Source organism: Siphateles boraxobius, unplaced genomic scaffold, assembly GCF_051911475.1.
Source record: "Siphateles boraxobius isolate OS27281-9 unplaced genomic scaffold, OSU_SipBor_1 6, whole genome shotgun sequence".
NCBI classification, from domain to species: Eukaryota; Metazoa; Chordata; class Actinopteri; order Cypriniformes; family Leuciscidae; genus Siphateles; species Siphateles boraxobius.
Window position 1 is genome coordinate 7,187,255 of NW_027509186.1, and position 14,925 is coordinate 7,202,179.

General features: G+C 39.3%; 1 protein-coding gene across 3 annotated transcripts in view; it reads left to right on the plus strand.

Moving 5' to 3' along the window:
* dock10 (dedicator of cytokinesis 10) overlaps positions 1-14,925 on the plus strand; it is a 165,164-nt gene that overhangs the window by 47,115 nt on the left and 103,124 nt on the right. For 2 of the 3 annotated variants that reach the window (XM_077207558.1, XM_077207561.1), the window contains exon 1: positions 7,078-7,638. The exons of the other annotated variant lie outside the window; for it this stretch is intronic. In XM_077207558.1, the coding sequence (XP_077063673.1) occupies positions 7,483-7,638 (156 nt within the window). In that variant the 5' untranslated portion in view covers positions 7,078-7,482. Of the gene's footprint in view, positions 1-7,077; positions 7,639-14,925 lie in introns of those variants that run through there. 3 annotated transcript variants of the gene reach the window in all.

A 14,925-nucleotide genomic window follows, 5' to 3' on the forward strand; every position in this document is an offset into this window, starting at 1 on the left:
GAACTAAGTGTGCAACACTAGTTCTGAAAAGTAAAGCCGAAGCGTTTCGATCACCCGATATATTTCGATATACATAGTGGTTGAACGACTTCAGATTTTTTTAAGTCGACTTTTATGATCTCAAAGTCGAGTCCACGTCAACTAGTCGATGACGTCATTCATAAAAACACAAGAGATGGGACTGCTTTGCAACATGCCACAATTTGCAATTAATTAACAGAAAATTATAGATGCTCACAGACAGCTAATAATGGGGCCGTTTACACATGGTCACTTCATGCATTTTTACTGATCTGATTTATCAAAACGATTCCATTTACACCTAGTCACATAAATATGTTTTCGCAAAACGGATATAAATCCGATATTCAAACAACGCGCAGATTTAACAGAGTTAACGTCACCGAAAGCAACAATAATGAGCTGCATTTAATTGATCATCAGCTCATTTCAAAATCAAAGACCGCAATAAGAGAGTTAACGCACTGGTAAGATCATTTTGTTTCTTTACTTTTATCGAAGATGATTGTGTGTTAAGCGTCTGCGACTTACTTTCACTTTGATTTGTGATAGTTTGCACGTTGGCTTGAGGAATAGATGCTCAGCTTCGGTGATACGTGTTGCCATAGATTCGTCATATAATGAATATAAAATTACATATAGGCTAACACACTCTCACACTTTTATTTTTAGCATTGTTGGGAGAACTCCAATTTACATATGTGGTTTCAACAACCAGATGCATTTACACTTGTCCAGTTGTGTTTGTTAAGCGGCCCAGACCTCCTCCTGAAGTGGTTTGAGCGATCGGATTTAAATCCGTCTCGAATGCGTTTCGGATCTTTTCACGATCGGATAGCTATTGGATAACAGAAACACAGAAGTGGCCAGGTGTAAACAGCTCGCTGTTTACATCGTCATTTAGGATGAAAAGAATAAAGAAAAAAAAAAACTATACATTCGTTAGTGATGCGCAGATCCAAGTAATACAAAATAATATTCAAATTAATTGTGATTGAATTAGAGATACATCATTAATATGTTTAAATAAATATATGAATATGTTTTAATAAAGAGACTCTCATTTCCCGGTAAAACAGTGAGGGTGCGTCATGCTTTTACTTTATTTTGCAACAATATAGTGTTAGGTTAGTAAAGTATGTACCACACTTGATGTAGGCTACCAATGCTGCTTTCTTGCAGCAATGACCCTCAGGGCTCTTCATCTGTTGTCTTCTGCAACGCGGCCATGTTAGTGTTAAAATTAGCTCAATCATAGTGTCACATGATCAACGCGACTAGTCGACGTCAAGCTTAAAGCGTCACGGCATTTCATCGACTAGTCGACTAGTCGGTTCAACCCCTAATACATATATGTATGTGTGTGTGTGTGTGAATGCATATTTGTATGTATGTATGTATCTGTAAAAAATTTAGGGTTAAAGGTGATGAACAAAAAAATAATCCTTTGCACGGTTGAATGATGTTGCACAGTGAAGATATGCATCAGATTCTCTTGTGGTCAGACAAAAATATATATTTTTTACTTTATTATGTTTTCTTCATTTAAAGGGGCCATAAACTGCATTTCTTTATTTTATTTTATTTTATAATGTTCACTGATCACTTATAATGTTTACTTATAATGTTATCAAGATTTTTACATCAAAAAATGAAAGTAATAAACTATTTTCTATCCTGTTTTGACCTCCTCTTTCGAACACTGTTTTAATGGGGTGCAGCATTCAAGACTTGGAAGTATTGCCTAAACTCCCCACTGCTATTATTGGGTAACAGTTTTGCATATTAAAATAAGTAAGTACTTGGAGTTACCACAGTTGACAAATGATGACTTAAATTTTTCATGTACACAAAACAGTGTTTTGTGTAAATAGAAATCTTAATGTATGAGCCATTGTTCTCATAGGGCTGTTCATAGTTCATCCTTTTCAATAAAGTAAAAACATACATGGTCATTTGCAGTATAATTTTTTTAAATCAACTGAAACATTGTAATGTCTTATGACAAAACAGAAAATGTCACTCAGCGAATGGCTTGGATCAAAACAATAACAAAAGCAGCGTTCTCTACGTTTTTCCGTATCCGATAATCCAACGCATTAACCCCATAAATGCTGAAGCACAGATAGAACAGCAAATCACAAACATCACAACTATTCAGTTTCACTGTGGCGCTATAGTACAGATACTCAGTATATATCAAATGATCTGTAACAGACAAAGCAATAGTGACACATGGTAAAAATACTGTTTCTCACACTTGTATGTTGCAACATTATTGTCGGAACCAATAGTCGGCTCTGCATCATCTATTATTTTTTTTAGTCTCTATGAACTGTCTTGTTTAAAAACGAATCTGCAGTAAAATGAAGTGAACAAACAAACAGTGTTTTACTGATGCAAATCTGACTGGAACATAAAAATAAAGTTTATCCACACTTTCTTAATATTACGATCACAAAGATGGCAATGCAAAGACATTTCTATGGTTTTGTTGCTGAAGTAATTCTGTGTTTGCAATTCTCTCATCTTTACTACTGTTTTTGGACTAAAGAGGAAGTTTTGAGTTCTGAAACTTACAGGATCTTTTTATAGTACAATGATCTTTTACATTTCAAAAGATAAAGGAAAATTAGATTTCTCAATTCATGACCTCTTTAAAACTGATTCTGATTTGCGTACAGTTGAACTGACAAAATACTGATTTGATTTAACTAATGAAATTCCTGAAATTCCTGTGGTGTAGATGGACAAACACTAGATGGCACAAAAGCCGTAAAATGCACTTAAGAGTCTTTAATGCACCCACCATTGCAGAGTACTTGTCACTCATGTGGCTTAAAGGACACACACACACACACACACACACACACACACACACTGTTTCTCAGAAGTTTTTCTAGGTGTGCACTGTGCAATATCCTGTGTGTTGAGGTTTTACTCAGAAGTTGCCACATATTCCACACACATACATTCTTTTGCAGTTCACACACACACACACACACACACACACACACACACACACACACACACACACACACACACACACACACACACACACACACACACACACACCTCCTAGTGCTCATCATTACATATATATATATATAGGCCCCCAAGGCATTTTTCAGGCATTTTGCTGTTGTCTTCTAAATGAATGGCTAAAACGCATAAAACGTTTTCCATTTTTAGTTGAAAACAGTGTTGTGTAAACGGCCCCTAAGTTTGAAGGGAGTTAAGCCTGTGCTTAAAGGAAATGTAATTTAGCCAAATAAGAACTTTTACTTTAAATAAATTTAAAAGGAGCCGACTTCATTGCTACGATCATACTGAGAATTTGAATAATTGTATTGTAGACATGTGCCGGTATTCGGTAATGCGATAATGAACATGCACGGTATATGGCTATTGTGGACACTTCAAAATAGCGTGAATAATTATTTATAATGAATTATTCCAATTTTTAAAGTACATTTTAAGAATAATTTGCCAATCAACTGTTAAAAATGCCCAACACAGAAGCGCATGGCGGAATGAGTGAACTAGCACACGTACGTCTGCAAGATTGTCTGTTAAAGATAACTTTATCTGGAAAGCATCTGCTGTTTACTAACATCTGATAGACGTCTTTAAGATGTCAGTTTTACATACTTTCTAAATCTAAATCATAGGGCTGGGCGATATGGCCAAAAAATCATATCTCGGTATTTTTTACTTAAATGGCGTTATAATATATATCTCTGTACTTTCTACGTTTACTATTTGGATAAAGAAAATCTGTATTAAAAAAAAAAAAAAAAAGTTATTTCACATCCTGCTCAATGATATCCAAACAATGTTGATATTGAACTAGGATATGGAAACAAATATAGTGAATGTAATGTAGGCTATGCAATATATAAAAGGTGGTTAAAATCACATTACATTCTAACATTGTAACATTACAATCTAAAAACAAAAATAATGCTTTTGTTTTTAAAATGACTTAAGGCTAAACTAAAAATGAAAATAAAAACAAAAGCACAAACTAATTATATTAGCCTGCATTTGATTACCCCATTATAATGCTCACTTTCATAAAAATATATGTGTTTGTTTAAAATTCCACATATGACACATTTATTGTTTCCAACAACAAATATTTTAGCAATATGTATATTTTAGTCAGAATTATTGCACTACTATTCTATTATGCTCGGTCTGTTTGGCGAAACAAACTCGATATACCGCCCAGCCCTACTAAATCATAAACATCTTAAAGACATTTTCTAAACGTCTATTTCACATCTGACAGGAAACGTTTTAATGTGCGTGTTTACATCTGGAAGATGTATTTTTTTAGAGTGTTTGCTCATCTGCAATACTCTAAAAATTGCCTGAAGGGGTTGTATTCGCTATAACAACCGCCTCGCTCTACATTGTCCCGCTTATTACATGGCTACCTACCAAATAAATCAATAATTTAACACAAAATATTGATTTAAAAGGAGTTTATTGATTTAAAAACGTTTGTATTGCTCCAGAGTGAACAGAACTGTGTCCATGGCAACGCTCTGTTTTTCATGGTAACGGTGTGTTATACTTAGTAGCAGAAGTTATCAAGAAATAACAGGAATATCAAGAATTCAACATTAGAATTCAACCAAGCCATGAAATATATATCATATCATCCAGCTCTAAAACTTGTATAGTTTTTTGAAAGTGTTTATTTAAAAACATCCAATTATGCAGAACATAAGATCATAAATATTTAATCGATGAATTGTAAATACAATATATAACAATACAATAAATAGGGTTACACCAAAATGCAACATATTTACACAAAATGATAACTTCAATGTAAATCCAAGTTTCACTGCCTGAAGTCCAGTTGTTCCTGTGAATTGCAGCGATCCATTTGTTTATGTGTTCTGTAGCTTTCAGCAGTCCGTAAAAATATAGGGTAGAGAGGGGGAAAACGCCCCCCTTAAGGAAAATGTGACATTACTGTGAAACAAAACATAATGTGACTAGAATTGCCATCCCAGTTTTAACTGACTATGGGAGGAGTTATTCACCAAACATTAAAATTGCTCAACCTTAATAATTAGTTAGTATTTTGACTGAAAATATTTTTGTACAAATGGGGCGTTTTGCCCCAGCAGTGGGGTAAAATGCCCCCCAAGGTGGGGTAAAATGCCCCCTTTCTTACCAACCAAATTTGCTTCATAGATCAACAGCAAAATGAACAGACTATAGTTTTTAATCTCTAAAAGTAAAAAGCAAGTAATGCAACAACATGTATAACTATTCATATTTATTTCAGGAATGTCCAAAATAGCCTAACATTTTGACATTAAGATTTCTACACCTATATGGGGTAGATAACCACTATCATCAAGACAAACGGAAAACCCTAAATACATATTCAACTTATAAATTTGTATATTTATGTAGTGAAATATATTCAATAGCCTACATGCATTAAAAGCCACTATGTTTCATCATTGGGTCACCTAACCGCCTCTCATCAGTGCATCCACCAAGCTAGCTAGCTAATGCTCACTTTAGGTAATCTTTTCATGTTTTGTTCAAATATTTTGATATTACCACCTAGTTATACTGCATTAAAGTGTAAAATAAAGGATTTGATAGACAGAAATATGTTATTGTAGTAATTATGAAAGAGAGAAACTATGCCCCCTGGGGGCATTTTACCCCACAACCTATGACTTTTTAAATAATTGTTTATTTTTTTAAATATAATTATATTCCTTATAAATAACATATGTTCTCAAACTGCAGACTTCACTATTCATCTATCACACATCACTGTGATATCCTGCAGAACAATATCTGAAAATTATAGCACTTTCCATGTAATCCTCTTCTCTTCAAATGTATCGCTGGTGTCAGCTTCTCCATGGAGATTTGTATATCCCCGTTGTCAACGTAGTGCATAGCAATAGTAAAAATGTATATTGATTCTCTCTAGTGGTTATTTTGGGAAAAACAGGTGGGGGGCATTTCCCCCCACTCTACCCCTACCTCCGATTCTGTCAAATCTATCTTTACAGTGTTTTGTGTGTTTTTCGTTCAGCTCTTTTAGTTACAAGATAAAGTTATTAAACCTGTTATAGTATGACAACACTTTTTTGCAACTTATTTCAATATCGTAATAATACCGTATACCACCGTGATAAAAGCTTCAGCAATTATCGCAACATGAAAAGTTGATACCGTCACATGCCTATTGTAATGTGATGATCGAGTGTGGGTCGGTTGCGGATGTCTAAATCTGAGAAAATAATAGGTTCAGGTGGATGGTTTATTTTTAGGATTCGGGTGGTGTTTAGCTGATCTCTATCAGCTATTCTAGCAGTGGAGCTCTTATTTCACCATACAGTGTACATAAAGTAAAGGAGTACAAACAAATTAGCAGCTATTTTTGCAGAGCTGTCCACATCATCTTGGAGATTCTGTGCGACCGGCACGTTAAAGCAACCAACCACAACCACAAGCTGTTGGGGCGTATAAATATGAAACTCACCACAATAATAGACCTCTGTGCAGTGCTCATTTGAACAGTGCTGCAATAGTCAATGCAAGAGTTTGGAATTCCCTCACAGATAATCTTGAGGAACCTTCAATGATTTAGTGTTATTAACAAGTGATCTTTAGGGCCTGTTTGCTTGATATCTGAGCCTGATATTATTGCTTGTAGCTGTTTGATAGTTCACATCAATCTAATCAGACCCAATTTCACAGATAAACAGAACTCAACTTGATTTTATTATTTCACACTTTTCGAGATAAACCATAACCTTTCTCTGCTATGCTATGCTAAAAGAACCGAATGTAAGAAAACCTGAGGGAAAGAAACTGTGTGTGTGTGTGTGTGTGTGTGTGTGAGACAGAAGGTCCAGGAGCAGACTGTGGGAGTGCGGGATTCTGGCTGTTTTTCCTGGTCAGCTGATGTGGAGGGCAGGAGCTGATTGGTGCGTCCAGCTGTGCACAGCTGCAGCTGATCTGTGTGAGACAATGTTGTCTGTGTTTCCCGGTCTCCACTTCTCCAGAGAGAGAGTGCGGTTTAGGAAGACACTCACAGGATGTTAGTGGATCTGCAGAGGCAGACCGATACACCAGAGGACTCAATGGCATTAGGAGAGGATGAGGGGCGCAGACTTGATCAACATGATCTTGATACTTTATTTTAATATAATTCTGATTCTAGGACTAAAAAAAAAACTTTGACTCTGACCCAAGATTAGGTCTAGTTGTGAACCAATTTCAAAAGACTTCAAGGAATCTTGAGAGAGAGAGAGAGAGAGAGAGAGAGAGAGAGAGAGAGAGAGAGAGAGAGAGAGAGAAAACAGACTAGTGTTTTTGCTGTTGTTCACTCAAAGAAATAGTCCTTCATGTGATTCAGCTTTAGGTTGGAGTCTCCTGAAGCTCTTGGCTGGTTTTGGATCTTCAGGCATGGGCTGTACCACCAGTCTACTACAGGCGTTACACTCCGTAATGAGAAGAAACCATTCGCGCATCTTTTCATGCCAGCAGGAACAACTTTTCTTGGAAATCACACCACTTGAAGAGGGGATGGTCACCAGCAAACCTCACGTCATTATCATCATGGTAACCAGAGCTTCTTACCTTATTTTGATAAGAGCAGTTTAAGGCTACTTAACGTTTCAGGAGTGACAAGCGCATTTAAATGCGGTAGAGAATCCTATGATCTTTTTCTTTGTGCAGGGAACACGACTCACTCCCAAAATTGACACAGTGGTAACCATAGCAACATTCTGGCATCTGGAGTGTTCGGTATCTAATCCACTATTTTTGACAAAAAAAAATATTATAGTAGCCAAAGAGATATTCTGGAATTTAAACACAATCAGTGTCACGTTTTGTTCATGCTTCAAAGGCTGATTTGCAGAGCACTCTCTTTAAGTTTTGCCACTCATTATAGGCTTGTTTTTGGCTCCTAAAGAGATCAAGTTTAGGAAGTTGTTAAAGTGGGCAGATGGGGCTATATATTTTCTCAATATAAAGCAGTTGGATTTTTTTCAGTTTATAATTGGCTTGTTCTTGTTCGCTGTTTTTCTAGCAAGATCTATCAACCCGAGAGCCTCTGTCAAGGCTCGACATCTTTCCCTGTGATTTGCTCGCATCGTCCAAACAGAAGAGAGACATCACTGATGCGTGTTTAAATACGTCATTAACAACTATTTTTTCAGTTAAGTTTTACACACACTAGAAATCTTGTGAATGCTGTTGTCACTACCTGCATCCTTCAGGAGTTAATTCGGTTGTAGAATGCGGTTGTCACACCCGTAAATGACTGTTTACACAGTAAAAGGTGAACGGAGAACCGAATTTAGCCGTAGTGTGAATGTGGCCAGAGAGAATACTGGTTCCAGAGTTCTAAAAATATTTCAGAACTGCAGATTTTTGATTATTAACAGATGTCACAAGCTCAGCACCACATAGGCCTACAAAATTTTTCTATAATGCTGCTTCTGATATATAGCAGAACAGTCTGATAAATTACACTCATTGATTTGAATCTAATTTAGTTTAACATTTACATTCACTACTATGTAGTGTTGACAAAATCCCTATTCGGACGGTAATTGTTTCTCATGTTGATGTCCGTAAAAATTAATTTGCATGGCACCTCAGTGATAAAACTCATGCATTCGCATTGCGATTTATTCACGGTGAAAGAGCACACGGGAACGCTCTGCTCACTAGGTCCTTCGCATGATTGTCGAGAAGGGTATTCTTGCACAACCAGAGGCTGCAGTTTCAGGACCCTAGTTTTCTGTTACAGTGCCACCTATCGAACTGGATCACCGGAAACACTCATCATTTAACCCCTTTCGTGGCAAAGATCACAGACGGCCCCAGATTGTTGTTCAACATTCATTATTCGTTAAAACATCACACTCTTACTAATTTGATCTGGACAAACTGAGCATCATTAGAAATATTTAAAACTCCAGCTTCGATAGTTGACCACTGTTTATGATAAAACTGGTTTGCAGTGACATTAATTTCTTAATTTATGACAGGATTGCAAAATTATTAATCTGTAACGTTCGTTATTTTGAATAGAAATCATCACTCATAAAGCAGTCATTCACGTCTTCTCCGGCTTATTTGTGTTCACATACATACACTATCCGCCAGGGCTCTTAGTCCAATGGTGCACATATTTGAAGAAATAATGATTTTCATGTTCCACTAAATTATGCGATCTGAAGCTCAAACAGCGAACACAGTGAGATATGCCTATGGATCTATCTCTCCTCTTCCTGATTTGCGTCAGTTCTCTGCGCTCTCTTATTCGTTATAGAGCTGTCAATCATCTCACGTTGTTGAACGTGACAATAATCCTGCCCTTCTGCATGATGCGCTGCTGTGTACACTTCCTCATTCTGACCTCTGTGATAACAAAGCTAAGACACATCTCTTCACCTGAAACAAGAAGCTAATAAATGCACAATTTCGAGTATATGTGGTTTGTGTGTGATTTTCGATATTTTCATATGAATAAAGAATGTTTACAGTATTGCTATGCAAGGTGTAGCCATTAGCTGCATATAAAATGCTTGATGCTACTTGCTCTAATCCACCTGCTGTAGGAGCTTTTCTATTCCATAATCTTCTTTGTTAATATATATATATATATATATATATATATATATATATATATATATATAATTTTTTTTCTAACAAGACTTAAGATAATAGGTGGATCTTGATACTATGTACAAACTAAACCACCTGGATCCTATAACTGCGGTCCTGAAACCGCTGCTGCCGCTATATCATCCAGTTCGGTAGGTGGCGCTGTCACAAAAAAATAGGGTCCTGAAACTGCGGTCCTAAAACTAGGGTCCTGAAACTGCGGTCCTAAAACTGGGGTCCTGAAACTGCAGCCTCCGGTTGTGCAGGAACATACTACTGTGATTGTCTGCTTTACATAAAATGTTATATGCTTGGAATAAGAAGATTAAATTCACATTTAATGAATTTAGGAAAATTATTTCCTATTAATTATATGATTTTTTTTTAAAATATTTGAAAATAGGAAGATTGACATGCTGTAGTTAAATTAATTTTCTGTCTTGATTTTCTCTCAAAATGATACATTGAAATTCATGTGGGTTGCGTAATTTGAAAAAAATAAGTTATGTGACGCTGGCAAGTAAAAGTATTTGAAACAAATGAAAATGTGTTTGATAACTTTTTATTTTAAATTGGACTTGCATGCACATGCACTTTTTTTCATCACACTGACCTGCGTCTCACGTTTTTTAACAGCAAAAACGTGTTCTGTGTGAACCAGCCCTTAGGCTACATCTTTAAAATGCATCCAAATTACAGCGAACCGCAATCGTTATTGTATATGGTGCTCGGCAGTGGACAAAAAGGATTTTAACAGCGAATTTTGAATTGATCTCTTCTTGTTAACTCAGAGATGTGGATTTGGATGGATAATGAAATTACCACACAACCTTGGTGTTTGTCAAAAAACAGTAGGTAATTCAGCCAGGGATTTTTATACTGACATTCTAATTTCGGACGGCAATAAAATCACAGATTAGCCCCTGCTAATGTTGAAAATACCTTACGTTCCCATGAGAAACAATTACCATCCAAATAGGGCTAAAATTGATTAAAAAATATGGAAACAGTTATATATATATATAGAATGATTTTTTTCCAGTTGACCTAGTTTAGTTTTTGAAGTGATATGGACAAATCATGACTGATAATACAATAATCTTCTGATATCATATTATGAGGATGCTGAGCCCTGTTCTTTGTATATGTTCAACTGAGTTAAATGGATATATCATCATAAGCTCAAACAGAAACCGGATCAAAATAATTTAGCATAGCCTGACATTATACTTTTTTCATGTATGTATAAACCATTCGAAATGCTGAAATACAAAAACAAAAGTATAAAACACAATACAAATGGAAATAATAAAACACACTTTATCCTAAATTACCTTTATACCACCTCTTTCTTTTTCTTTTATTCACTCATATAGAGTCCAGAAAATCTGTGTAACCTTCTAAAATTACTTGGTTGGCTGGTGATAAGTTATTGTGATGTATAATCATTTTCATACAGTACAAATTAAATAAATGCCATTATGAAATGCTGCATTTTTACAATCTTTATGTGCTATTTCAATTAAACAAAATTAGCAAAGATAATTATCCAAGACATTTTCACATTTCCAGGGTTCAAAGAATAGTTGTGAACTGAAACGACAACAAATGTAATTTTTGTGTTCCCATTTGCTCCAATAGAAAAAATAAATAAATAGTGTTTCTATAACTTTCCAAAAAAGGAAAAAAAATATATCAAGGACTTGATTACAGTGGTCAAAAGAGAGAAAGATTGTATTAGCCATTGTATTAGAAACACTCTGCAGTGTTAACTAGTTCCCTTTCAAGGGAACTCGAGCTGCGTTGAGACGCGGTGGGAACGCTCTGCGTGATTGCATCGTGAAGCACGTGTATAATCAGTCCAATGGAAGAACGAGACGTCACCGGCGGTGACGTCATAGACCAGGAAGCTATAAAGCACACCAGAAATCAGACCGCGACAGCTTCTGTTGCCTTCAGCAAGCGCTCTCTGTATACTGTCCTTGTCTATTTATTGTTGTCTGTCACAAGCACATTATCTATCTATATATATATATATATTATGGCGAAACAAGAATTCAAGCGTTGTGTTGTCCCTTGCCCTCGTTTCATCACGGGTGGGGACACACATCAGCTTTGTGTTGCTTGTTTGGGAGTGGAGCATGCCCAGTCAGTTCTCGAGGGAGCTGACTGTGAGCATTGCGAGAAGCTGTCCGTGAGGACGCTCCGCTCTCGCCGGGCGTTCTTTGAGGAGGACGGTTCGGTTCGCGCTCCCCGGGGTGCGGGTCCCGCTGCTGCCTAGGCACAGCGAAGGCTTTCATCTTGGGGTTCGCATATGGATCTAGTAGCGGGGCTTGAGACGGGCCCAGCCCTTTCTCAACCCTTACCTGCTGGATCCGGTGCCTCTGCCCAGGAAGGAGCCCGCGCTGCGGCTTCTCCTTCCCAGGTTGGGGCACCATTGTTGCGGCTATCCAGTTCTGAGGATCTGGATGTCGTCAGTGTTGATATGGGGGATGTTGAGTTTTCGCCAGCTCATGCCTCCGATAATGATGAGGAGCTTATGGAGGTTTTATCTCGTGCTGTAGCTAGATTAAATATTGAATGGCCAGCCGATGATTCTTTGAGTGTTACTAGAAAAAGTTAATTAGATGAAAGATTTTTACCATCTAAAACACAGCCTCCACGTCGGGGACTCCCGTTTTTTCCCGATCTCCACAATGAGGTTTCGAGATCGTGGAATAAACCGGCGTCATTCAGAGTATTTAACCCACAAACTTCATGTTACAGTAATGTTTTGGGTGCATCTGATTATGGTTATGTTAAGGTGCCTCGGGCTGAAGAGACGCTCGCGAGCTATCTCTCTCCCGAGTCATCGTCATCATTAAAAACCCCGACGTTACCCACCAAGCCATTAAAATCTACATCTTCGCTGGTGGGTAAAGCTTATTCGGCAGCAGGTCAGGCTGCGTCATGTCTGCACACTATGTCTATACTGCAGGCATACCAGGCTGATCTGCTGAAGGATATCGATGAACGTGAGGAAGTCAGCGCTGACGCAATTCGAGAATTGCGTCGCGCAACAGACCTGTCTCTCCGGGCCACCAAGGAGACGGCCAAATCAGTGGGCCGTTCTATGGCAGCCCTGGTGGCCACGGAGCGGCATCTTTGGTTAAATCTGTCTGATATAAAGGATAAAGATAGGTCTGTTCTTCTGGACGCGCCACTGTCACCTTCAAGTTTGTTCGGCGACGCTATCAACTGTGTCGTCGATAGGTTTCAAGAAACGAAAAAACAATCGGCTGCGTTCCAGAGGTTTCTTCCTCGACGTTTCAATATCCCCGAGACTGCTGGGCGAAAAATGATTATTAAATCCGAGCAGTCTCATCCGAGTACAAGCTCCTCACAGCACAGAGTGCATCAAAAACAGAGCGTCGCCACTCGGGCTCCTCCACAATCTGGGGAATCTGGGTGGCGGTCGCAGTCCAGGCCAGCTAGGGGTAGGCAAGATCTGAGGACTGTCATCTCTAAGAAGGCTTGGGCTAAGAAGCTGAGGCTGAGGGTGGTCCCCTCCGAGGAGGGACGATTTCGAGAAATCGTTCATCCTCGGCCCCCTATGGGGGGCGATTCTCTGAGGAGAGTCGCAGCGCTGCCACATCGGTTGTTCCCTGCCGGTTCGCCGCTTCAGGGCACCGAGGTGTCAGCGTCCCCATACGATTCTCCGAGGAGGATCGTAGAACGGTCAGTTCGGTTGTTCCCTGCCGGTTCGCTGCTTCAGGGCACCGAAATGTCCGTACAACCGAATCCCGAGGCCAGTCTCGAGAGACTGGTCTCCTTAGTAGAATTTCTGGCAGCGTGGAAACTACTGCCAAATATTTCTCAGTGGGTCCTGCATATAATAGAGAAGGGTTACAGAATTCAGTTCGGTTCTCGTCCGCCCAGATTTCAAGGGGTCCTTCCCACAGTGGTGGACCCAAGGCAGGCTCGGGTCATGGAACTAGAAGTACTGACGCTTCTGCAAAAAGGGGCTATAGAAAGGGTTTCTCCTCCCAGCAGAGAGTCAGGGTTTTACAGCCGTTACTTCATCGTTCCCAAGAAGGATGGGGGGTTGCGTCCTATTCTAGATTAGCGTCAGTTAAACAGCAGAGTTCAGAAACTCAAGTTCAAGATGCTTACACTCAAACAGATTGTATCACAGATTCAGTCCGAGGACTGGTTTGTCACAATAGACTTGAAGGACGCTTACTTTCATGTATCCATTCATCCTCATCACAGGAAGTTCCTGAGGTTTGCTTTCGGGGGCGAAGCATACCAATATCGGGTCCTTCCATTCGGCCTAGGTTTATCACCCCGCACCTTTACGAAATGCGTGGATGCAGCGCTGGCTCCTCTGAGACTCCAGGGCATTCGCGTATTAAACTATATCGACGACTGGTTGATCCTGGCTCGTTCCGAGCAGTTGGCAGTTCGGCATCGAGATGTCGTTCTGTCTCACTTAAAAAGGTTGGGGTTGCGGCTAAACACCAAGAAGAGTGTGCTCCTCCCAGCCCAGAGGACCACTTTTTTAGGGGTGATGTGGGATTCGACAACTATGCAAGCACGATTGTCTCCAGCTCGTATTTCTGCGATTCTCACAGCCGTAAATACGGTAAAACTAGGCCAGTCACTCACTGTGAAACAGTTCCAGAGACTGGTGGGTCTCATGGCAGCTGCGTCCAACGTAGTTACTTTTGGCCTTCTGCACATGAGACCCCTGCAGTGGTGGCTCAGGACCAAGGGGTTTTCTCCGAGGGGAAATCCGTTTCGCACGATCAAGGTCACGCGGCTATGCCTACGTGCCTTGGTCATGTGGAAGAAACCTTGGTTCCTCGCCCAAGGCCCAGTATTGGGGGCTTCTTGTCGACGCGTAACGCTATCGACGGATGCTTCCCTCACAGGCTGGGGGGCGGTCATGAGTGGCCGCTCGGCGACAGGTGTCTGGCAGGACCATCAGCTTTCGTGGCATATAAACCGACTAGAGATGATGGCGGTATTTCAGGCTCTCAAATACTTCCTGCCAGACCTGAGAGGCCATCATGTGCTCGTCCGCACAGACAACACATCGGTGGTCTCTTACATCAACCATCAGGGGGGTCTGAGGTCCCTATTATTATGCAAACTGGCTCATCAGATCCTCCTATGGGCCCAGGGAAAATTACTGTCACTCAGGGCAGTTTATATTCCAGGGTATTTGAATGTGGGAGCAGATATCCT